The sequence below is a fragment of the Hyaena hyaena genome, unplaced genomic scaffold (assembly GCF_003009895.1).
Source record: "Hyaena hyaena isolate Hyena2069 unplaced genomic scaffold, ASM300989v1 scaffold_1426, whole genome shotgun sequence".
In the NCBI taxonomy this organism is placed as follows: domain Eukaryota; kingdom Metazoa; phylum Chordata; class Mammalia; order Carnivora; family Hyaenidae; genus Hyaena; species Hyaena hyaena.
The window spans coordinates 22,163-48,830 of NW_024082064.1; the positions used below are offsets into that span (position 1 = coordinate 22,163).

At 37.0% G+C, this 26,668-nt stretch overlaps 1 protein-coding gene across 1 annotated transcript in view; it reads right to left on the reverse strand.

Annotated features, from left to right (window-relative positions):
- Positions 1-9,355: 9,355 nt before the first annotated feature.
- Positions 9,356-26,668, reverse strand: part of RFX6 (regulatory factor X6) — a 52,831-nt gene continuing 35,518 nt past the window's right edge. Inside the window, exons 10-19 of the mRNA XM_039223742.1 lie at positions 24,178-24,227; positions 20,938-21,097; positions 19,886-20,030; positions 18,639-18,748; positions 17,563-17,680; positions 16,028-16,150; positions 15,157-15,363; positions 13,250-13,762; positions 11,908-12,120; positions 9,356-9,531 (exon numbers count right to left, since the gene is read on the reverse strand). Coding sequence (XP_039079673.1) covers positions 9,356-9,531; positions 11,908-12,120; positions 13,250-13,762; positions 15,157-15,363; positions 16,028-16,150; positions 17,563-17,680; positions 18,639-18,748; positions 19,886-20,030; positions 20,938-21,097; positions 24,178-24,227 — 1,815 coding nt within the window. The remainder of the gene's footprint in view (positions 9,532-11,907; positions 12,121-13,249; positions 13,763-15,156; positions 15,364-16,027; positions 16,151-17,562; positions 17,681-18,638; positions 18,749-19,885; positions 20,031-20,937; positions 21,098-24,177; positions 24,228-26,668) is intronic.

The following is a 26,668-nucleotide window of genomic DNA, read 5'->3' on the forward strand; positions in this document are numbered from 1 at the left end:
TTTAGATCCATTAAAGCTATTGATTTTTGTCAGCATTTTATCTCTATTGACCATTTATCATTAATATTTCTACACCTTTTACTCTGACCATAAAACAGAAAGGAAATCCCAGTACCTACACAGTGATTACCTTTGACATCAAAAAATCCTATGAATCATTTATCTGCAGACAAAGTTCCAAAGAGTATATGCATTATATTGATTAATATTAGGTCCAAGCAGGAAGAGTGAGAATGCCCTAGGCCCATACTAATGAGTTTGGGCCTTGTTCTGAGATCAAAGAGCCACAGCCTGGTCTTGAGCAGCGGTTTAAGGAAGATCCCTCTGGAAGTGATGGAGAAATGGATTGAGTTGAGGCTAATACCATCATCCTGATAAGAGATGAGTTTGCATTGGGATGTTGTCTATGAGGAAGAGAGTTCAGAAAAATCATTAGAAGGAACAATGTGACTGGAAAAGGGGGCAAGGAGAGAGAGGTTAGGATAACTTCTCGGTTTCTGGCTTCCAGAGCACTGTAAGGACATGGTGAGCACACAATCTGAGAATAAATCAAATGGCTCCTGGTCTGTACATGCTGAACTTCAGGGGCCTGCAAAACATCTTGGAGGAGACGCCCAATAATCAGTAACTGACAGTCAGCTTTCTGGCTTGCGGGGGTGCTTTTGGCTAAGGTAAAGGTTTTCCTTATAGTAATAATAGAACAGAAAACACCTTGTCCCCAACCTGGCAGTTAGGAAGGCATTAGAAATTTCCAGCACTTAATAATTTTTTAAGGTAAATGTAACCATTTACGTTTTTTAAAATGCTAATTTAATTGACTTTAAAAGGAGAATAAAAATTAGTGAAAATATTGTCTTCCTAATATAAATATCCACAGGAAAATCTCATATTTTTATATCTTTTTATTACCAGTCTATGAAACCAAAGACAATCAGGCTGAAATAAACATTGACAGCTCACTCCCAGAATTAGTGATTAATCGAGGAAGAACTTGCATCATTGAATGAAACCGCCGAAATACACAGAAGCACAGATTATTTTTAAATATTGCTTGCAATGTTTTCATATCTAACAATCAGACCATATTGTATCCTGTGAGTGTCACTTCTATGTAACCATGCTGGTGTGGTTAATGATTTACTACATTTTGCTTTTTTCCTTTACTTTTACAAAATAAATTCTTATTTAATTACACCAGTTTGGGCTATCTTGCTGGACAACTCTAGCAATATAGCAGTCTACATTACACATAAAGGCATACAAGGACAATTTGTACTGCATTCAATAACATTACTGATTCCATTGGGATCTGAAGAATAGTGATAATTAGTAATGGTTACCATTTGTTTAGCCTGTGCTATATGATAGAAATGAACTTGCTAAATATTTTATAAGCATTAGCTCTGTTAATGCTCACAAAAACCTTTTGGTAGATAGCATTATGAAGCCCATTTTACAGATGAGGAAAATGAGTCTCAGAGAAGTTATTTGTCACATACAACTAGTATGGTTTCACACATAGATTTGTCTGACTCTGTAGTAAACATTTTAAATTGCTACATATTGTGTCTCTACTTTGAAATCATAGTTTATGTTAATCCTGTCTTCATATTTTATTTTATTATTATTTTTTAATGTTTGTTTATTTTTGAAAGAGAGAGACAGAGTATGAGTGCAGGAAGGGCAGAGAGAGAGAGTGGGACACAGAATCTGAAGCAGGTTCCAGGCTCTGAGTTGTCAGCATGGAACCTGATGCGGGGCTTGAACTCAGAAAGACAAAATCATGACTGAGGTCGAAGTCGGATGCTTCACCAACTGAGTCACCCAGGTGCCCCATCCTGTATTCATATTGTAACAGAAACTTGAAAAGCTACTTCAAGGCTGCTATATAAAGGCAAATTTTGGCCTTTCCTAGAACTTAACACTAGCTCACATCATCCTGATACTTCTCAGTCCTTACTGCATCCTATCTGAATATTCTAAGGTTTCATCTTGTCAAATGCAAGGAGTCAAGGAAAAGCTAAAAAGGTGTTTCACTATGGCAAGCCACTTAGAATTGAAGCCTGGGACAGGGACAGGCTATTCTTTTTGGTTTCCCAAATTCAATAGTCCATTCTTGGCCACTTTTCCCTTATATTCCCTGGGCAGCATTAAGATGTGTGAGAACTCATGTTGGCACATGTTGATGTGCCAAGGGGTTATCTTTCATCAAAGGACCAATGCACTCTCAGAAGGGTTTCTTTGCTGGTTTGCTGTCCAAGTGTCCCGAAGAGCCCCCACCTCCACCCACCCCGTGTCTGCCTCCGCAACTGAATACTCAGCTTCCTGTGAAAATACATCAGAGACCATCTTCAGGCACGCTTTCTAGTGGAGAGTTGAAACGATATTATAAATTGTAGAGGTACCCAGACAATGAGTAATAAGTGAAAGACAGTATATACGTGGGGAGAAGGGATGACAAAGAGTACATATATACATTACCCCCCAAATTGAAAGGCAAGAAATCTTGCCATTTTGTAACATAAAATATGGAAACCATTTTATTTTCCACAGGGATCATGCAGAAAGCATTAATAAGCTAAAGCACACAGAGCTAAATGACAAACCTTGATTAACAAACGACCCACAAAGCCCATATTTGCCTCGGTGTGTTTAAAGATGCTTGAAGGCTATAAATCCCTGACCCTCATTCTGACTATTGATTGGTAAGAACAACACCCTTGTTTTTAACTAATAAAAACAATGGTTTCTCTTTACTTTAGGGCAGGTATCATATTAAGTAGTTAATTTTTCACTTTTGTAAATGTGTTCCTCACCCAATTCTCACTTAAAGATCCTATGACATCTACTTTAAGAGGTAGTCATCACATCACACTGAGAAATCTTGGTTTTGACCTTCTCTTGACCTTTAGTTCCCTTTAGTTTTAGGGTCAAAATAAATCACATCAGCAATACAGGAAAATGCTTTTAAAAACATTAACAAATTTTTTCTTCCTTGGTATTTAAATACCTTTTTCAGGGGAGAAAGTCTGGGATTCAATTTGTGAAAAGGAATAGAAAACTGTATTAATCTTATTTTATTAAAATCATCATTTTTGAAAAGATAGCCAAATTAAGACCTTCATGAAGAAAACTAATACCTGAAACTAATACACTGTTATATGTCAATTATATCTCAATTTTAAAAATCCCATGAGATTAATTTCCTTACTTTTGTGTTGTCATAGAACACATAAAAGGGACTTAAAGCCTATTTTAAGTAGTAGATTCTATGAAAGCAATGGTGTTTGCTGAAAATATTTTAGCATTTCAGAGTTTATAAAAAGCTCAGCTTGACATTCCTACCAGCCTTGCCTAAAACTTTATGTATCTTCATAATCATGTTTCTCATGTTTCGTCACTAAATCACTATGATCATCATTAAAGTTTGAAAGCTTCAAGAGTGTCTCTCTAGATTCACTCTGGCTGCTCTTCCAAACTCTTCATGCTCCTTCATATCTTGTCATCTCTTCTTCCAACCCTGGGCTCCTTACCCGCTGCATTCCTGTCCTGAAGACTTGTCCTGCCTGCCAAGCCCTCCCCACCCCCACTGCTTCTTTCCCCATCGCCGGCTTTCCACTTATTCTTCCAGCCTCATATTTCACTTCCTTCAAGAAGTTTCCCTGACCAGCTCTCCCTACCCCGTCTCTGCCCTGAAGGCATCTCTATGGGCTCAACTCTGGTTATTTCTCTGAGCAGCCTTTACTTCTTTTCGCAATGTCAGTGAATTATTTCTTAGTTGTAACCAGTTGTGTAGATGTTAAGCTTAATGTCTGCCTTACCCCGTAAGATTCATGGGGGAAAGACCTTGTCCTTGTTATCAGCATGAGCAGACATATTGGTTAAGTTGTGGGATAAAATTGGATATCTTCTGGAAACTTCAACATGTTAACTCCTTAACAGAAAGCTAACCAAGCCTAAAAACGTAACCAAGACATTTCATTAAAATATTCAAGTAATAAGTAAATTATAAGTCTTGATTTTAAATGACATATTTATAAATAATGAGATAAGGGTTTTAATAGGAAGATGAATCTAGAAGTATTCTACATTTATATGTACGTCCAAAGCTCCTCATGCTACTGAATGAACAGAGAGAACTAGAACCTTCTAGTTATGACAGATTTCTACAGATATGACAAGTAAAATTATCAGTTTAATGAGTGGTCAATTTTATCCCCATAAACATCTGCATGAATATGATTGAAAGAATAGGTATCACAAGAGAACTTTGAGGAAGACAATCAGAGCTCTCTCCAACTGGATTAGTTTCTACAAAAACAAACTAACTAAATTACTTTGGTCATTCTGGGAAATAGACTATTTTTTATAAAAAAAGAAACATTTCTACCATAATATTATATGGACAAGATGAAGAAAAATTAAGCACTATTTATAAGATTTTGATATTAGGAAACTAATTGAAAACCTTTTTACCAAACAGAACAGAGATAAGCCCTTATTTTGAAATAATCTTAAAATTAATGAATAGATTACTCATTGCAGCTACCAATCTTTTCCAGCCACTGCTAACACCTATAATCAAGGAGTAACTGAAATTTATTTTCTTTTCATTTAAGCAGTGTGCTTTTGGAAGAGACAAGTTGTGTTCTCTGCCATTTACAAACTTGGGGATTTAATTTAGAATTCAATAATTGAATGAGATAGTACAATAACCTTTTATATAAACTCATCATTTCTTATCTTTCCCAAAGCACAAAATGTCCTGTATGCCATAATCACTATTGTTTACTTTTCGGGAAGGGTTTTGTTTAAATTTCGCTAACTGACCTGGGATTATGAATCTGCCTTCAAAATATAGTATGAACAGTCTGCTACTGCAGGCCTTACAAGAGCTCAGAGCTGTTCTTGTGAGACTTATAGGACAATTAATTTTGCTCCCTGTTATATAGAAATCTGAGAACTTATAATATCTCTTTCCAGGGAGTCCAGACATATCACTCTCATTTGTCCCCTGCTGTTTTGAAAAATTGGAACTTGGGGTTTGGATTTCAGAATTCATTTATATCAAAGAGTTTTTCTCTCTTTCTCTTTTTTTCTTTTTCTTTCTTGGGGAGTTGGTGGAGTAGAATGTGCTACCTGGGCTGACTTTTCAAGAATTGGCAGTATTCTTTGTCCTGTTTTTGTGGACTGCATTTGAGCATAAATTTATAAGCATAAATTCAGTGGTTGAAAAACATCATCAGTGAGCCTCTAATTTGCCATTTATCATGTTTTTCTGAAGAAGAGGAACATGCTGCTGTGGTCTGGTGACTGTAGTCAGAGCTGTTGTACTCTGAACGGCTAAATGGAGACCATGTCAATACAGGCTCCAAGGGTAAATTTGGGAGAGCAGGAGAGATTGGGCATTGTGCATCACTGGTCAGGATGGCACAGTCGCAACTAGTGTTCTAAAATCTAGGTCCAGGCACCCATTGCCTCAGTGTCCTGTTAGAGGGGCCCACCATTGCTGCCTACTGGACCCCTCTCACAAAAGCTTGTCTCTTCCTCTTTTCTCTCTTTCTCCCTGCTTCTAGTCCCACTCTTCTGCCTGTTTGCTTCTCTAGGCTTTGTGCAGTAGTTTCATGGTCACAGTACCTGAAGAAATCATCTAATTAGGTGAGTTAGATACTATTGGGTTAGTAGAGTGCCACTACTGGGCAGAGTTTGGGGACATTCATCTCACAGCCTACTGGTCTACCTCCCTTTCTTCATAGAAGTGTTGCTGGCTTTAGTTCTTGGCACAGTTCTTCATTGTGCAAATTTGTCCCACACATTGCAGGATATTCACATCCCTGGTCTTGACATTAAATGCCAGTGTGCCTGCTGTCTTTAGGTATCATGGGAGTAAAAAATCTTCTCCTTCCCATTGCCAAAATGGGTTCTTGACATGAGTGACTCTGAGAGTCTCATGGACCTTTTTCTCTCAAAGCAGAAACAAAGAGATTTTACAACACAACTGTAATAGGAATTTAGCTTAAATAATTTTTTAAAATTTCTTGCTAACCTAAAAGCATATTTGTGAACATATAACTGAGGAGAGCTCTAACCTTTCTTAGTGTAGCACTATCTGGAGAGATGAAAATAAATCAGATCTCTTTTGGTCTGTATTCTATGTTAATGGCATAGTTCAGTTTTAGCTTTTCTTCAAGCTGTTATAAAATAGGCTCTTGGCGTCTGAATTGTATTGAGTCCACTGAATTATTTGGAACGTGCATTTTTCCTTATGCTATTTATCTATAGTAACCACTAAAACACAAGATTTGAAAGATAGTACTCTAAGAACTGAGTATTTAAGCCTCTAGTTTTTTTTTATTTCTAACTTTAATTTTGGACTTCACATAGGCATTCGCTTGAACATGTCACTTTTTTTCTTTTATTTATTTATTATTTTTGAGAGAGAGCGAGGGAGAGAGAGAGAGCACGTGAGTGCAGAAGGCGTGGGGCCGGGGGTGGCGGGACAGAGGATCTGAAGCGGGGTCTGTGCTGACAGCAGATAGCCCAATGCAGGGCTCAAACTCACAAACTATGAGATCATAACCTGGGCCAAAGCCGGACACTCAACTGACTGACACTCAGGTGCCCCCAGGTCACTTCTTTATAATTGATAGTCCACAACTTCTAAAAATTACTTGAAGAATCATTGACTTACTTTTAAAAACAGAAACACTAGAAAGCTAGGCCAAGATCCTTTAACTATATTAAAATTTACCTAAAGAATAGCAGAAAAGGCCTTGAGCATCCAAGCTTTAGATCCATGAAGGAAACAATTCTCAAATGATGAGTGCAGCTGAAGGGCCGAAAGGTATTAAATGACTCAAGCTCCCTCTGGGTAAAATTAAAGATGCTGTCACTTATAATTCACGCAAGACTGGCACTGCCTCCCCAGAGGCATTTGGAAATATGGAAGATGTTAGTTGTCACAACGCTGGGTGAGGGGAGTGCTTTGGTATTTAGTGTTTGAGTGCCAGGGATACTAAATCTTTTGCAATATGCAGAAAAGTCCTATAAAAAAAAAGAAGTGTCCTGCCTGAAAGCCAGTAGTGCCCACAATAAGAAATGCTGTTATGTGTCTAAGAGAGATAAGCTCAAGTCCCACTGCCCGGGGAAAAGAACAAGTTAATCTTCCTGATGTCAAAATTTAGCACCTTGTCATCAGCCAGATGTACATGGAACCCAGAGATAATGTTTGCTTTTCTTCCGCACTTCTCCTTGCCCCAGATAATTTCCCCTCATCTATAAAGGGGCTATCAATCTAGAGTCAACTATTTGTACTGAAATGCTTTGCAAATAGGGTAAGGAAAACTTTAAAGCCACTATTAACATATTCCTTTTTAATCCCTGATAGCTACTCAGTCACAAATCCTTCAATTGTACTAAATGATGCTTATGCTTCTTTGAAATTTCTTTGTCTTGCTCCTTTCACTCTGCCCCCATGCAGTCTCTGCACTTACCTGCTGGACATCTGGATGAGAGAAATAGCCGCCCAGAAAGCCCATTCTTGGGCTAGCTGCTCTCCTGTCTGGTCCTCCTCCCTTTCCAGCTGCTGCTGGCTGTTCCTTAAACATCATATCCCCCATATGGCTTTTTACTCAGAAATCTTCAGTGAGCTTCTATTTCCTATCACACCACCCCTTCTTCACTATATCAGAACTTATTAAAGGTATTGGCAGAGTTGTGTTTTGTTTTGTTTTTTATGGCCTTTGCATTTTCACTTTCATCTTTTCAATTTGCATTTTCCAGTGTGGCTGACATAAAATAGATGCTGAATATATATTTAACTACTATATAGTGGGAATTTGGCTCTTAATTTTCAAGACTTATGTCCAAACATTTCTTAAAGCTGTTTTGTTTTCTGCTTCAGTCCAAGCCCTTGTTAATTTCACTCTCCTGTGTAGTCTTAACAACACTACTACAAATAAATTGAGAAATTTCTATTTCTCATGATTTGTTACTGTTGCAAAATTTTTGTGCTCAATTAATTAGCTCATAAACTACATGCTACTAAGCAAATGGTAGCAACACTCTGAGAAATCCACAATTAATTTGTTTATTGCTTGCTGAAAACAATCACACAGTTTGTCTTCACCAAATTACATCATGATGTATAATGGGTATTTGGGGCTTACAAATACTTTAAAAATGTACTCAGAGCTCATAGTATAACCCAATCCTCAATACAAATCATATAAGGCCTGTCGTATGACTGTAGGAAAAGCCTGTGAATTTAATGGAGGTTTCCTTTTACTAGCCACGATTCTTACAACAGACCTTCAGCTAAGATACACAAAAATGAAACAGAAACAGAGCTAGATAGGTGGTGTATCAAATTCCTTTAACTCATATGGAATGAATTCCTCACTTCTGATTTTTCTTTGCAATCAAATGATCCTGATCCCTGAACACTCATTCACTCTTAGTTTATAAGCCAAGTACTTGATTAAAGACTGCTTCCAAATCTGTAGAAGTTCAAATGGTCTATAAGCCACAATTTCCTTATATTTATATGCATAGATATGATATGAAAATATTCTTGAATTATGATGTTTTCACCAACCAGCTTTACTCTTTAATTCAGTATCCAAAGGAGCTTTGCTTGTGAATCCTAAGCATTCTTCAGAAACAGTAACAGCTCTGGGAGCAATCAAGCATTTAAAAATATTTTCATACTTTATTTCTTTCATTTCTTCTTACGTTTCTTAAATAAAGAGGGAAAGCATTCATAATTTCCATTCAGTTACATAGAATTGGAATACTGCTATGTAACAGAAATCATCACACTAATGCACAGGATTGAAAGTCAAGCAACTTTGGTCTAGGCTGAATTGAATTTGTCTTGACCTTGTAAACATTTCCATAGGAGGTAGAACACACACAATTGACTTTTCGTCAAATAAGGGATAGTAAACAATGATTCTGAGACCCTAATAAATTAAAGGTATTTTAGAGGCATTAAATAATTGTTTTCTTTTTATAGACCAAAGATGAAACAGAACACAGATTTTCAATAAGTTAGGAAGCAAAATATTAAATCTTCATAGCTGAAATGTTTGCCTCTTCAAAGCTCCAGTGGTTCCATTTGATAATGTTTGAAGCTATAATTAATAATGAGATCACGTTTTAAACAATTTGTGTGCAAGGTAGAGTCTGCAAGTATCTCCATTCATTATGGAGTTGTCCATGGTTTTGTACCAGTGACTTGAAAACAATGTCCTGACACCTTATTTTCCATTTTCTTTACCCTGAAGGCAATCTGAGTGAAGAATATTTGAGCAGTAGAGATTCTTAGTTTCAATCCCCACCCAGCATTGTTGGTTTAAGTGCCTCCAGCTGCTGTTCCCATGAACACAGTGTTGATGGGTGGTAAAGAGGACACCATTTCTCTACCATTTGCTCCATGGGAATCCAGGGTCTCTTGAGCTGGATACTGATTGGAAGCTCCATACATACACTGGGATGAGGAGGAAGGAATTGGGGTTTGCAAGCTGGATGCTGTAAGGGAAAATGTAATCAGTAATTGAATATTGGCTGACGTTTTTTCCTTTGCAAGTGTCACTCATTTTAAGCCTCTGATTTATTTTTGCATTTATCACACATACCTGTGCTATTTTTGTAGAAATTGTTTTTACTTCTACACATTTCACAAAGAAAGCTCAATTTCAAACTTAAACGGAGACAGCTTTATCACCAAAATATATCCCCGGTCTGCTTCCTCTTTCCATCCACACTTCCTCAATAATTCAAACCACCATCTTCTCTTACCTGGGCCAACCCAGCAGCCTCCTAACTAGTCTTATGACTGTCACCTTTGCCCCACCCTCTCATTCTTCAGGGACCAGCCAGGATAATGTTGCTGATGTGTACATCAAAGTGTTGTTGTTCTCAAACTCTACAATGACTTCTCATTACTCTTAGAACAGAATCCAAGCTCTTTGCCATGATTCACAAGACCTTCTGTGAACTGGTCTCTGCCTTCTGATTGATTTTACTCTACTGTCTTCATTCACCATGCTCAAAGCACACTGTCCTTCTTTCTGCCCACTGAGTTTTCCTTGTTCCCGTTTCAGAGACTGTGCACTTGGCATCTCTTCTGCCTACAATTCCACCATCAGACCTCCAAGTCATTGCCTCCTAATCACTCAGCTTTCAGCTCAAATATCTCTGCCTCAGGATTCCTTTCCCAACCATCTTACCAAGAGCAGTTTCTCCATAACCATGTGTCATATTACCTTATTTAACTGACTTCAGAGTACTCAATATTATCTTTTTAATGCATTTGTCTATATATTCGTCGCTTAATCTCTCCTTCCTAGAAGGTAAACTTCTTATAGAGAAGAGCTTTGTCTGATCACCACCATAATCTCACACTTAGAATGAAATTTGGCACATAGTAGTAGGTTCTCAAAAATTTGGTCAACTGGCTCTCAGACACTACATTTCCTGCATGTATGACTGCTGGCTTCTCATTGAGGTTTTTCTCATTTTTCTAACTACCATCTTCTCTGTCTCTGGAAACTAGGTTTTCTAAGGAAACATAGAGTGGGTCCTAACTTCCCTTGCACTACTTACCCACTTACTCTGTTCTCTTTTCTTCACTCAGAAGCCCTCTTTGCTATTTACTTTTAAGCCAGCTCTGACAACTAAAGCTTAGAATCCATCCTACACCCAAGCTATGTTCCATCAAAGCTTCCACTATCTCTACGAGTAAACAGAACTAATAGTAACAATAGCAACACGGTACATTTTAGTCTCACAGTGAGGAAACTTCCTGAAGTGGAATTTTCTGCTTCATTAGAGTAACCTAGAAGCAATGACCATCTGCAGATAGCATGAGATGAACTGCTAGACTCTGCTCAGGGAGCATCTGTGATGGTCACGGGGAGGGAAGAAGTGTTTCCTATTGAGTTATTGGAAAAGCACACTGACAGAGGAGAGATGGAATTTATCTCATTTTCCCTTATGCTCCAGTTGGGTGTCAATGCCCTTTACTCATGCGAGCTTGAAATCTATTCCATTGGAAGATTTCAACCATCTCATAGAAACATTAACACTCTGCCTTGATACTTACATGCATATATACTTGCCCTGTGATTCCTTGTTAGTCACGCTGGAAACTACATCTATACATATATTTTTGCCCCTTATTTTCAACTAATTGATGTATGAAGTTCCTACTACGTGATAGACACTTTGCTGGGTGCTGCTGATCTACAAGTTGTACAAGTACAAGTTGCAGGATTTTCCCAGGGACAGCAACCTGGTTGGAAAAAGAGGCTAGGGAACTTCATGGCAAACACACTATTTTGCTCATTTTTACCTAAACTATATTATATGTAACAGAGCAATAAATATAGCAGCATGTTCTACAGAGCTGTCTAATTACATTTTAGATACAACTGAGAAAATGACAACAATCTCTATCACAAGTCACCATTTTTAAAAACTTGGAGTGGATTTAGGGTACTGGTGGAGATTATGGGGTCCAAAGACACTTCTTGGCACAGTCCCTGGGTCCAACCGTGAACAGGAGAGAGTGAGAAAATGACATCATTACTGCCCTCGTAAAACCTAAAGTTTTAGACTGCATTTGACAGATTATATTCATGTCTTCCATATATAATAGGTGCCAAGTATTTTTTTTTTGAAAAATAAGAGATTTAGCAGTGGGTTGCCAAGTGACATACAGAATGAGAAATGGGAAGACTGCTACTAACAGCCACAAAAATATGACTTCAGATCCAAAGTGACGAATCACTTGTAGGAACATGAGTCTCGAGTTTACCTCAATAGTCACCCTCCAAAGTAAGACTACATACCTGAGGTTAGCAGCTTTTTAAAATGTTTTCAAGAACTACTAAAATAATTTACCTACTACTGGAGTTCGACACGCAACTGATGGTGATGTGTCTGCATAAAATGAGCTGGTCTGCTTTCTACTACTGTCATCTAAAATGTTAAGTGGATCGTGGATGTCATTGTAGGGAGGCAGTGAGCGAACACTGCTGATGACGGAAACATGTTGATTCACCATTGATCCAAGTCTATGAGACTCTGGGTAGTTTATGTTGCTTCCATAATATCCTACAACAGAAAATGTCAGGAATGTACTGTTAACTTACTACAAAGAATATTCCAGGAAGGAAAAAAAGGACAAGATAATAGGGAAGAGCCCTAAAGATGCTATGTTATAAATATTACATTCACATCTACCTTTACTATGGAGTTGGATTTGTGCTTGTATAAGGATACGGTTCACTCTGCTGTTTTTTTTAAATACAAAGGAGTTATCCTATTATTAATTTTCAGATGTAAGACTACACCTCTCTCATATTTTCCTCATCTAAATTAACAAGATCTTCCTATAAAGAAAAAAAGCACTACTAACCTGTCACAAAGATTACACTACTTATCAAATACCAATTTTATCTACAGATTTATGTTTCTGGGAGAAGGACTGCCCTACATTTAGAAGAGAGGACACAGAACCTGCTTTGGTGGCTGAAGAAGTCCATAGACCTTTCCAACTCCCTAAACTTCAAATGCTTTATCAGACTAACAGGGAGCACCGTTTCAGTCCTAATCTGTATGATCTGCTGCTAGTTCTCCAGAAGAAACATTATTTACTATAAATAAAAAGGACAGAACATTCTTCTTTTGGGCTTATTAAGTTAGATCTCAAACATACAGTTTGACATAGTATTTTTTCATCACCTGTGGCATTTATGAGGGCAACTTAAAAAAAAAAAACCACAAGAATTAAGGGTATGTGTGTATAAAAGAAATTAGCTCCATGTATCTAAGATTCCGTGATCTTTAGAAAACTTACATGGGATGACATGTTACTCAGAGAGGTGGAGCTCGATTCAGTGTCTGATTTTGTCTTACTGCCATCTCAAAAGCTAGGAAAAAGTCTTTTAAAATGTCAAATAAATCAGACAGAGAAGGACAGATACCATATGTTTTCACATATAGGTGGATCAGGAGGAACTTAACAGAGGACCATGGGGGAGGAGAAGGGTAAAAATAGTTGGAGAGAAGGAGGGAGGCAAACCGTGAAAGACTCTCAAATGCTGAGAACAAACTGAGGGCTGGTGGGTGTGGGGAAAAAGGGAAAGAGGATGATGGGCAGGGACGAGGGCACTTGTTGGGATGGGTGTAATATGGAAACCAACTTGACAATAAACTATTTAAGAAAAAAAAATGTCAATACCATTAGGTGAATTAGGAGGCAGTGTTGCTCCTTGGCAGCTGACAGCCCCTGTGTTGCCCAGGAAATTGAAGCTTCCTGTATTTAAAAACTGCATACTGTGTGAATCTTGGCTATGCGAGGATGGTCCATAGCTGGAAGGTGGTCGGGAATTATATGGAGACCCAGCACAGCTGCCACTGAAGAAGTCTCTTGAAAGCTGCTGTTCATTCCAGGCCATGCATCGACCATGCTCTGGGCGATGAGGATAGAGTCCTGATGGGGGGTGAGGCTGTGCCCTAAACACAGTCTGATAGTTAGAGTTGGTCCCATAAAAGTCATGGCTGGCTTGAGGATGAGTAGGATAAATGGGCTCTGGGAAGGTTGAGCAGTGGGGTGGAGCTGACAGGACCGGGCCCACACTTTGAGGTCTCCCTGCCATTGGCCCCTGGTTAATGACACTTCCTCGGCTCGCCATGGCTGGAGAAATGGGTGGTGTCATCAGATGACCAGTGTTCTGGGAAAGCTCCATTTGACCTGGGAAAAAATCACCAGAGCATTCGACAATGGCATATTAAAATAGATGGGTACATATCTTTAAAAATTATTCAAAAGATTTATGAATATGCTTTTTTAAACTTGGATCATTCATACTCTTTAAAACTTACAGAACTGAGGAACACTAAAAACCCAGGTTTAAAAGATACCATCACAAAAAAATAAACAAACAAATAAATAAAAAACATCACCATAATACATGTATATTTCACAATAGTGAAGTCTTTCAGAGCTAGTGACTATGAAAAAAAAATGTCTGGGAGGGTTTCATGCTTCTGTGGGTATGAAGATGCTTAGGGCTTAAGGTTGGGAAGGTCAAGGGATCTCCTCTTCCCATTTCTCCGTAATTAAAAAAAAAAAAAACCTGAATGTTAAATGGTTTGATTTTTAGGATAAAAGAAAAAGGCAATAGTGTCAAAATGCCGATGGCTTCAAAGCAAGCCAGTTCAAAACATCATCCAAACACCACTGATGAACAATGAGTTATGAGTGCCACCAACTCTCTGGGTGTTTAATTTTCCACTAGTGAAGTTGGGCCCCTGAACTATAAGGCCTTTCCAGGTTTAAAATTCTGTGTATCCAATGAAGTTATATATTTCAGAAAAGACATAAGGCAAGAAGCAGACTTAAAATATTATCTAGTAGTGAGTTCCAGCCACTAACCATTGAGATTGACACAAAGGGGACTCTAGACCAAAGATGAAAATTATTGTAATGGTTTCCTAAAATGGCCAAATCTACTTTTTAATGGAGGAGAAATAGCCTCCTCAAAAGCCAAAAATAAATAAAAGGCCCATTTTTTGACTCTCAAAGCATCTACAGGATTTTATGTATACCTAACCTAATTTTTCCTTCCACTTAATGAAGATAACTATTTGTATTTCCAGTATAACTGAGAGAGCATGTCACAGTACGGTACCTATGTTAATAATGCTATTGATAAAAATGTAAATGAAAAATGCTGAAAATTACAAAAGCTTTATAAAGCTTTAACGTAAGTCAGTTAAGACAAGTCTTGCTTATTCTCTGAATGCCTGGAGGTTACCAGTTTTGAAGAAAACACAGGAGGGGCGTCTGGGTGGCTTCGTCGGTTAAGCATCCGACTTTCGCTTAGGTCATGATCTCGCGGTTCGTGGGTTCGAGCCCCGCATCGGGCTCTGTGCTGACTGCCAGCTCAGAGCCTGGAGCCTGCTTCGGTCTGTGACTCCCTCTCTCTCTGACCCTCCCCTGCTCACACTGTCTCTCTCTCTCTCTCTCTCTCTCTCTCCTAGAAATAAATAAAACATTAAAAAAAAAATCTAAAAAAAAAAAAAAAGAAAACACAGGAATAGGTTACTGTGGGATGTACTGAGCCTGAATATTTCCCAACGTACCTGTGAGGGGCATAGTGTCTGTATTCCCAGCAGTAAATGGGTGCAGAGCAGAGGGTAAGCTTCCAGGATGGCTGGATGACAGAGGAAGATAGGTTGTTTCCACATGGCTTTCATTCTTCACAGTGTCGCTGGAAACAGTGCTCCCTTTATTACGGTTGGCCAGAAAGCATGAACTCGGAGAAGCAGTGAAGGCAGCTTTACTTGCATCTGGAAAGATTTTTTTTTAACAGGAAAGCTAACATCACTCTCATATTCCTAGTATATAAGCCCAAGCAAAGGAAACTGAAAATGCTTTAGGGTTTTGTCACAAATCTGGAAACTCCAGGAAATAATTGCCATGGGAAACAAAGCTGGCAGAGCTGTGGTCCTGGCAATGGTGCTGGATTTTTGTTGTTGTCGTTGTTATCTGTACATTTGTGAGTGTGGGGGATATTCTAAGGGGCACTAAGGAATTCCCTCAGAAGTGGACAGTCTTCAAAATGCTAGTCATCACATCCCACACAGATGTGTTCTCTTCCATCTTTAAACTTCTGTAGAACTTATTTCTGCACCATTTAAAAGGTGTGTACCACAGATGTCTTAAATTACTATTTTTTTAAATTTTAATCACCTCTCTACCTTCATTTAAATTCTCATAAGAACATTGTTTTTGTATCCTTCAGAACTTACAGTAAAGTCCTTTGACTACTCTAAGTACAAATGGTAAAGAGAAAAAATAGTGCTCCAGTAGTGGTAATGGACTGTGTTAGTAGTAACATACTTGGGAAAAAACTCTGAGACTCTTACAGAGCCACTCATTGTGGGCTTAGAAATTCTTGAACTTAGGTTTAAATAAAGAAACATGTAAAGCAAAATACACATTTTAAATTACCTGAATTCTTCATATACTTGTCCAATAAATTCTGTAACTCTTGTTCTTTGTCATTATTGAACTGGGTCTCCATGGCAAGGAGAATGTATTCATCAAGAAGCATTCGGATCAAATGGAAAGAACCTTGTTCATGGATGGGAATAGGGAGAGGACAATGTAAGATGAAAGGAGGGAGAGAAGGTGAAAGAAAAAGAGAGAAGTCGAGTTATCTGTGTGACCATCTCACAACACTTTACAAGGAGCAACTGAAATAAACAAATACTTGTTGGACTTTAAATGACCTGCTAAGACCAACATGCTTAACTCAGGTCTCTAATCTTTCTGTGTGCTGCCTGCCCAGCTCACTGTGTGTACTGTCCTGCCAGCTCTTTGGCCACTAATTACATCAAAGGAAAATACGGATGAAAGTGAGACATGCTTTATGCTTTAAGAGGGCACACATTGGAGCGTGATAAGCTTTAACCTGAGGAGAATGAGCTCTACTCTGCTGTATTTCTGTTTACTTTGTACTAAATAATTAGACAATGGCCACCATGGTCTGAAAAACGTACCAAGTAAGATGTCTTTCTAGCCTGAAGCAAAGTTCTCTTTGGTTTCGTAAAAAGCAAGAGAGTTACTTTCATTTGGAAGTTGTCTTGGAAAACCTTAAACTTCTTTTAACAGATTTCCCAACAAAAATCTGTTTTAATAATAAAGTCAGGCTTAAGTGTCATGTGTATAACAAAGCCTCACACCAAACCAAGATATTTCAAATAATAGGCTCAATACATTTTGTTCATCCTTCAATACAAGTTCACTGATTTTATCTAAATCCATGGAGAATTAAGTAAAAACAACTTAGTAAACTGTAACCCATTTTATAATGTAAAGATTTCTTGAAAAGTTAAATGAAGAAGTACTTTCCACAAGATAACATTATGGCTGCAAACTAAGGATCCCAGAAATTTTAGAAAAAGAAAGGTATTCAATTTTTAAAAGAGCTAACTTGATTCATTATGTTTCATAAGTCAAATCAATCAGGAAAGAAGTTTCAGAAACATATGAGAGCATGTCTTCTCAGCGACTCTTTGAATACAGCTATGTAGTTCCTGAAAAACATACAAAAATTTGCCATATTGCAGTTGGTGCCTTTGGAAAACCATGTGTAAATTACTGTTTACTTGCCTGTTTAACAACAACAAAAAATTATCCATGCACTGATAGGAGGTGATGATAATAGCTGCTATTCATGAAGTGTTCACTGAGTACTGGACTGTGTTTTTATATATACTGACTCACTAACATGTCTATATAACCCAGGGAAAGGAATATCCATCCTCTTCTACCAACTTGGGGAAAACCCAAGCCAGAGAGAAGCGGTGTTACGATTTAACTCTTCGTGTGGTCTGACTCCAAAACCCAGGCTCCTAACTACCATTCTCTATGGCTCGACAGTCATATTTGGGAAGTGACACATTTAAAAACTGATAGGAAATGTCACTGGAAAGTGAATGATGTATTCAGATAGGAAGAGCTTTATAAAGCACTTAGGATACCAAAACTGGATGCATTGTTCAAGGTGAGGTTATGCATTACTCGAGCACCAAAAAAGCTCCACTTGAGCAGAAAGTCTTGAGCTCTCTTCTTCAATGATCTTCCATTTTGTTTGCTCGTCTACAAGTAAAGGAACAAAATAAAACTATAAAATCTGTCATCTTGTTACTACTTGCATCCTACATAAAATCAAGAGGTTGATAACCTGTCTGACAAATGGACAGATGGCATGACATGCAATTTATTTGATCAGATATTACGATCTGTCCATGGATTTTAATTTTAGTCTGTCTTTGCTGTGATTTTTAAAGTTAATAGATCTTTATTCCGTATGGTTTTGTTGCCTAACTGAATTAGACAACAAAATGAAATAATTTACAAAATGCTTTATCTCCTAATTTTCCTTTGACAGAACTTTAAAAAGAACAGAAGGTAAAGTGTGAAAGAAGGGTTATATATGTCTGTGAATGATTAACTCTGACTTCTCTGGTCCTGAATGATAATCTGTTTTCCTTCCAGGAGGAAAAAAAAGTCTGTACACTACAACCAGTTTCCTTGATATAGGATGGCTAACACCAACTAGTGATGGATCTATTTGTTCTTATTGCCTTGTTCCGTGATGGATGACTTGCAGGTTAACTGAAAGAGTTGAAAAAACACAGAAAACACAAAATACTGCACTCCTAGAAGTAAAAAATGGAAATACTTAAAACCACATTTTCTGTCAGCATTTATGAAAATTTGCTTTTTAGAGAAGGGTCAAATCTCGTTCAGTTTTTATCTTTCACCGCCTATGTCACTCAGCTGTAACTTTACTGACTGACAGGGAATCCATGGTAGCTTGTAGTCCTTTGTCAATAAAAGGAGAAATAGAATTGAATCTATGCCCAACACTCTCAAATCTGGCCTATTCCGAATTTTGATATTTGGGCCACCTTATTTGCAAGCCTTCAAAAAGTTTTCAAAGCATTTTTATACATAGACTATCACTCCTCCCCCACCATTCAAGAAATTACAGCCAGTTTAGCATTTACCACTAAGAAAATTCTTATTTTCTGAATGTGTCATTGAAAAATACCTTAATAACTCTCTGCTCTACCACGGTATCCAACCATTCAATAAAAGCCTCCACGGTGGCATTCTTCTTAAGAAGATCTTTCAGTTCTTGGAACACTGTGATAGAATCATCTAAAGTGAAAAAAAGAAAGCAGAATATTACTCTACTTTGAACCGAAGAGAAAACCTAAAACTAGGAATCATTAAGAATTTTGTAGCATAAAAGGGAAAGACAGAATAAATTAAATGTGTTAAAGAAATTATTTCAAATCCTGAGAACAAGGAACAAAAAAATCCTTAGGTTTTTACTCTTCAACATTTTAGTAATAAGTGTATTTATTTTGGCACATACTGAAATGTAAGCTTATATATTATATAAGCACGTATATACCGGGGAAGAGTAAGTTTTCAGTATACTTGATTATTCATTTGGAATCCAAAGCATTCATTAAATGCAACAGCTTCATTGAAAGCTAATGAATGAACTAAGCTAAACTTACTGTTGATTTCCTGCTTTCTGAACTCCTTTTATCTTTAGCAAAAATTGAATTCTGCTCTGTGGAATGGAGCCATTCACACGAATAATCTTTCATCTTGTAAAGGTTAAAGGGGCCTTTAGGAGTATTGTTTATTAAAGAATTTGAAGTTTTACTGAATCCCAAAGGGTAATACAATTATATACTAGGAAACAGAAAGCAGGGCTGATGTTGGACCACCCCAGAGAACCGCTCATCATTTGGGCAAAAGCCTATCACTGCACTATTTGTCTTTTCAGAGAGAGGATGGAGCAATAGTGGATTTCTATTCCTTGAAAATAGAGCCTGGTAGTCTAGTCACCCATATTAGCTTGCTAAACTCTGTCAGATTGCCCATGCTTGATCAGGGAATTCCTGCTTTGAAACACAGTATTATGTTGAGATATCATTTTGATATGCATCATGATAGAAGAGTGTAAAACATGCAGAAATGTATATGCATGTAATGTAAAACTAGAAGAAAGCTCACAGCATTCAAAAACATTTTCATTATTTCTAGGTTATTTCTTTTAAAAAAAATTTTTTTAATGTTTATTTATTTGAGAGAGAGAGGGGGGCAGAAGAGGCAGAAAGAGAGGAGAGAGAGAATTTCAGGCAGGATCCACACTGTCAGCACAGAGCCTGATGTGGGGCTCAAACTCATGAACTATGAGATCATGACCTGAGCCGAAACCAAGATGTCAATAGTGCCAAGGAGTTGAGAGATCCAGCTCTAAACAGGAAGAAGACTTACGTTCAGTGTAGATATCTGATTCAGTGTCTGTGCTGCCAGAAATGGTGAGAAGGGCCTGTGATCCAATACTATTCAAGTCAACCTTTTCAATATCAGATACCATAGAATTCACAACATGCTGGTCAAAGAGAGCTGGTCTGGCAATCTGCATAAAGAAAGTAAAAAAGACACTAAACTATATTATCAATAATCTATCTAAAGAAACTTTTGGCTTCTAGAGAAATAGTTCCTTGAGAGAAAAGTATCACAAATATTTTCTTATTTTAAAACTAAAAGCAATACCTGAGACTCATGATCATCTCTGCAAAAGGTCTGAAAACTATTTCTGGAACTAGAAAATGAACTTTTTACTCACAGTCATACAATAAGGATTTTACAACGTTATGTTTCTTATCTGAAACTAGCCCAGTCACGTTTTTAAAATTTAGGGGGCTAGAAACTTTCACAAAACAATCATTTGAGAAGAGGGGAAATATATTTTTTAACAATGTACAAACCTGTAATTCTAATTTAAGAATTACTTTTTTTCTTCCTATTTAAGAGATCCAAATTAGTAGCTTAAAATGTGTTATGTTTGTGAGTTTCACAACATCAAATATCACATGGGCGCATTCCCCACAACCTTCATTTTTATTAACTGGATTTATAATGCAAAGAACAATTTTGTATTTTATATTGCACTCAGAAATTTTGTATTTTTTTACTTTTTATTCTGAAATAATATTAAATTTACAGAATAGCTGCAAAGATAGTGCAAAACATTTCCATATTCTCCCTATCCCCCTTCTCCTATAGTTACCATCTTACCTAACCCTTGTTTATTGCCAAAACTCAGGAAAATAACATTGGTATCACACTGGTAGCTACACTGTAGACATAATTCAAATTTCCATCATTTTCCCCACGAATGTCCTTTTTCTGTTCTAGCATTCACTCTGGAGTATCACATTGCATTTAACTGTTGTCTACTTGGTCTCCAGTCTCTGAAAATGTCTTACTCTTCACTACCAGAGGATTCTTTTTTTAACCTGGTGACTCAAACACCAACATACCTGAGCAAGGTGTAAGAAAGATGTTTGTCGTTTCAGAGAAGATACAAATCTTCGCACAATAGGTATCTTCTTGTCAGTTAGGACTTCTGGCAAGTTTTCCAAAGATGAAACAACCCACTGTTCCCAATTTTTAGCAAAATTTCTTATATCTGCTAATAAGCTACACACAAAAAAAACCTTATGTATTAAATGCTAAATTGTTCAAAATGCATTAAATAAATGTAGTTTAATGGAGGTATGCTATTATTCTGTGATTCCAAGAACATGACTTTGAAGTCGGATAGATTCAGCCTGGGTCTGCCATTTATCACCTTGGTCAAAATACTCAAAGTCCTCAAGTGCTGTCTTCACCTATTAAATGGGAACAAGATTAGTATCTATGTCACAGGATTATTATGAGGACTACATAAAATAACTCATGGAGATTTCTCTGGTCAAATGTGGTCTGCAGAGAGTAATCAATAAATAATACTATATTATTAATTTTTACTCATGGTTCAGTCATTTTTGATAAAATATTTCTGGGGAAATGTAAGGATGTACTTGATTTTGTGTATCTTGGCTTCTTGAGAGAGATTGCATAAGGATCATAATGTCATTTCAGGTATTTACTGTTAGTGTCTAGTAATATATTTTTATAATCCAAATATTACTGTGGGATACATGGTCAAAAATGTGCCACAGGACCCAATTTAGAAAACTGCAAATGTTGGTTGTGTATGTGAACAAGCATTTATATAGAAATGCGAAAATTTAAAAATCAGTCAATAATCTCCATACTCTACTTCAACAAAACAGATCTAAATTTATATTTGGGATGGTGCATATAATATTGGCAAGCAGTAGCATAATACAGGAAAAAGAATGGAAAGTGAAGTTCAACAGACCCTCAGTTAAAATCCTGACTCTGTTTTTTAACTAATTAACTTAATCTAGACAAATTAATTAACTCCTTTTTTGCTGCCAGGTTCCTCATTTGTGGATTTGGGATTATAATAGCTACTGGGGAATAGTCTAACAAGTTGTGTTTTAGAAAAATCCAGTTGTTGAATGATAAGGAATTGGTTAAATGAAGTATAGTATTTTTCAGATGCTGTGCAGCCATTTAAAAAGATAATGTTGAGAGGTGACTGGGTGGCTCCATTGGTTAAGCATCCAACTCCTGATTTCAGTTGAGGTCGTGATCTTGCAGTTATGAGATCAAGCCCAGCACCAGGCTCTATGCTGGGCATGGAGCCTACTTAAGATGCTCTCTCTCCTACTCCTTCTGCTCTTCCCCTGCTCTCTCTCTCTCTCTCTTTTATTTTTGAGAGAAACAGAGTGTGAGTTGGGGTGGGGGAAGGCAGGGAGATAGGGAGACACAGAATCTGAAGCAGGCTCAGCTGTCAAGAACAGAGCCTGATACTGGGTTGGAACTCACGGACCGTGAGATCATGACCTGAACCAAAGTTGGATGCTTAACTGACTGAGCCACCCAGGCTCCCTGCTCTCTCTCGCTCTCTCTCTCTCTCTCAATAAATAAATAAACAAACAAACAAATAAATAAATAAAATAAAAAAACAAAAAAATTAAAAATGATGTTGATCCATATTTGTTGATATGAAAGATTTTCACTGTATACTGCAATTATAGAGTGTATACTATGGTTCCATTTTTTAATGTGTATATTTACAGATATTCTTAGAAAAAAAGTTTACAGGAGAATAACATATGACATTAAGAATGTGGAGAGATTAGGAGTATTTTTTAATGCATTTATGCGTGTTTTTCATTTTCTACAATGAACTACTTGCATACTTAGGAGATAAATACATAAACAGTCTGCTTCAGGTTAGTTGAAGAATTAAGTGAAATAATTTATTTAGTCTCAAAGTCCACGTTGTATTTAATAAAGTTCAGCTATTATTACTATTAATTAATAATGCCTGCCTCTAAGTAAGCCATTCTGTTGTGACACAAAAATGTTAAGTGTACTTAATTCAGAGTTCAGATTAGATGTTTAAAGATTACATATTGTCAGGGTGCCTGGGTGGCTCAGTTGGTTAAGCATCTGACTTTGGCTCAGGTCATGATCTCACAGTTTGTGGGTTTGAGCCCCGCATTGGGCTCTGTGCTGACAGCTAGCTCAGAGCCTGGAACCTGCTTCAGATTCTGTATTTCCCTCTCTCTCTGACCCTCCCCTGCTCATGCTGTGTCTCTTTAAAACATTAAAAAAATGTTTTAATAAAAAATAAAAATTAAAGATTACATATTGTTAATTAAAAGAAACCAATGATCAGGACAATAACAACTTTATATAAATATGTAAAACCATCTACAGGAAAAAGTAAATAAAAACTAAACTCTGTTTTATCAATCATCATGTATTTATTGACCATCAACTATGTCCATCCTACATGTATTTGTGCCCAGAATACTAAAATAAATTTCTCTTTTTTTCACTAGACTTTGTTTACAAAGAAAATTTTGGCTTTTTATTTTCAACTTTTTATTGTTCACACATCAGAAAGTTTTTGTGAAAAATTTCAGGTATCATTTCAATTTGAGATTTTTTTTAATTGAAGTATAATTAACAAACAACATTATATTAGTTCCATGTGTACAACATAGTGATTCGACATTTGTATACATTGTGAGCTGATCACCACAATAGTCCAGTTGCCACCTGTCATCAGTTGCCAGAAGGGTTGGGGGTCATTGTGGGGCAATATGGATGGAAGGGATCAAAAGGTACAAAGTTCCCAGGATGGGGAATACAGTCTATTTGAGCTCTTATTCCTTTGTTAAAAGAAGATGGTAATTCCATTATGCTACTTTATGATTTTGCAATTAAAACCACTAATAATAAATAATATTAATAAATAGTCTTTAGTAATAAAGATAAAATATTTTTTAATTTTTATTATTGTGGGTTTTTTCCATCAATTATCCCCATTTATATTCCTGTAGCAGTTTCTATTGAAGAACTTTCTCAGTATTTCAAAGGTCAAAATGCCACTTAAATATTTATTTTTCACTTAGACATGTCTCATATTAAAAGGATTTCAAGATTATTCTATCAATTTTGCTCATTGAGGTTTGAGTATTAGGCTTGAGGCACATCTTCTAACTAATCAAGGGACAGAAGCAGGAAAGTAATCTTTATAAACACGTGAATTTTTATTTAATGTTTTCCCTTAATATAATGGATAGTGTTAAACCCTACACTAAGAAACTACCACATTTATTGACTGAACCTACCTTTCAGGCATTTCTTGCATTGTTGCAGGAATGAGTACATCTGTAAGAACCTTAATCACAGCAAAAGAGAGTTAACATAAATCCTTACTTAGTATTTTTGTTGAAAGATGCTTATTTGTCAATTACTTTTTATTCCTAGCTTTCTAGTGAATTAATATGCTACCTCATTTCTGGAAGTTATACTTTTATCTCTAAAATGAATGTATGTGTGAGGCATGCGTGTAAGAAAGGCAAGGGGTGGGGATCTAGAAACATTACAATACTAAGTTAAGCAAGTGGCACTAATATACTGGGCCCAGAGAGTTAATTATCAGAACACAAAGAATACATGAAAAGATAGTCAACATCACTCATCATCAAAGAAATATAAGTCAAAACCACATGAGATACCACCTCACACATGTCACAATGGCTAAAATTAACAACTTAGGAAACAACAGATGTTGGTGAGGATGTGGAGAGAGACGAACACTTCTGAGCTGCTTATGAGAATGCAAACTGTACAACTACTCTGGAAAACAGTATGGAGTCTCCTCAGAAAGTTAAAAATAGAACCACCCTATGAGCCAGCAATCACACTACTAGGTATTTATCCAAAGGATACGAAAATGCTGATTTGAAGGGGCACATGCACCTCAATGTTTGTACCAGTGCTATCAACAATAGCCAAATTATGGAAAGAGCCCAGATGTCCACTGACTGATAAATGGATAAAGAATTTATATATATATATATATACACACACACAATGGAATATTACTCAGTGATTTAAAAAAATGAAATCTTGCCATTTGCAACAACATGGATGGAACTAGAGTATATTCTGCTAAGCAAAATAAGTCAGTCAGGGAAAGGCAAATATCATATGATTTCACTCATCTGTGGAATTTAAGAAATACAACAGATGAACATAGGGGAAGGTAAGAAAATAATAATATAAAAACAGAAAGGGAGGCAAACTATAAGAGACTCTTAAATGTGGAGAACAAACTGAGGGTTCCTAGAAGAGTGGTGAGTGGGGAACATGGGTTAAATGGGTGATGGGCATTAAGAGGGCATTTGTTGGGATGAGCATTGGGTGTTCTATATAAGTGATGAATCACTGGGTTCTACTCCTGAAACTAATACTACACTGTATGTTAACTGACTTGAATTTAAATTAAAAAATAAAAATAAATTAATTGATTAAAAAATTAAAAGAAAATACAGAAAGAAAGGGCTAGACTGAGCTCTAAACATGGATGAGGTGGGTAAGGCCTGGATGAGAGCCAGTAGAAAGAAGAATATAGATAGAGCTGACTTATCCCAGCTCAGGAAAAACTAGAATAAATAAAGGAAGAGGATAAGGATATGAGCAATGCAGATCCATTAAGCTGGCTGATAAACTCAGTAGTCCAGCCTGAGGAAAAGGACCAAGAGGAGAAGATGTTTCAAAATGTGAGTAGACCTAATCTTCAAAGGCCTGTGTTGCTTACCAGCAAAATTTGCATGTGTTCCATGTATATAAGACAGTATCATATATGCCCAGTATGTTAGTTACCAATGAACTGGCCTTGGTAGTCATGTACTGTTTTATGGACTAAAACCTGACCACTCTCCAGCGAGGAATGAAGATCTACCAGAAACTCATTCTACGCTGCTCTATTTATAATGCTCACTGTGCCTCCCTGGGAAACCCCATGAGGAGGAGAAACTTAGTTCATTTAAAAGTATTTAAACTCAGGAGTTTTGTGTTGGATCCAAAAACAAAAGCAAAAACAAAACCCAGACTATTTGTCCTTCTTCAACATGAATTTGAACTAAAGGCCAGGAATATACTGCACTTGCTCCATTATGTTATCCTGTGATAGGGAAAACTTAACAGAGGATTAAAATATGAGCTCCCCCATTCTGGCTCAAGACTACCTACCAGTTCTTGGTGTGCAAAATTGCTTCCAGTCTGAGTTCATCTAGCTTCTGCTGAGAACCTAATAGTAGCAACCAATTTAGGAGGATTTTATTTTCTAAATGCTTAACAGGGTTCTCTTTTGGATTTTCTTGCAAACTCAGATTATGATATTTTTAAATAGTTTATTGTCAAGTTGGTTTCCATATAACACCCAGTGCTCATCCCCACAAGTGCCCTCCTCCATGCCCATCACCCCCCTTCTCTCTCCCCCCACCCCCGATAAGTCCTCAGTTTGTTCTCAGCATTCAAGAGTCTCTCATGGTTTGCCTCCCTCCCTCTCCCCCACTATTTTTTCAGATTATATTTTAAAAGGAAAGGTCTTGTTTTCCTTCTGACAACTGAACAGGTAAGTGTAGACAAACTCACTGTAAAGTACTCGGATTGTAACACAGTTTTCTCCCTCAGCTTGGACCTTGCTGTTGCTGTAACTAGGGGACAGACTGTCAGGGAATTAGTTTCTCTCTCTTCCCAGATAAATGTTTGGCTAGAAGGCCAACGAGCTCATCTTTGTTTGTAATGTCTTCATAATCCGTCTGTAGCCAT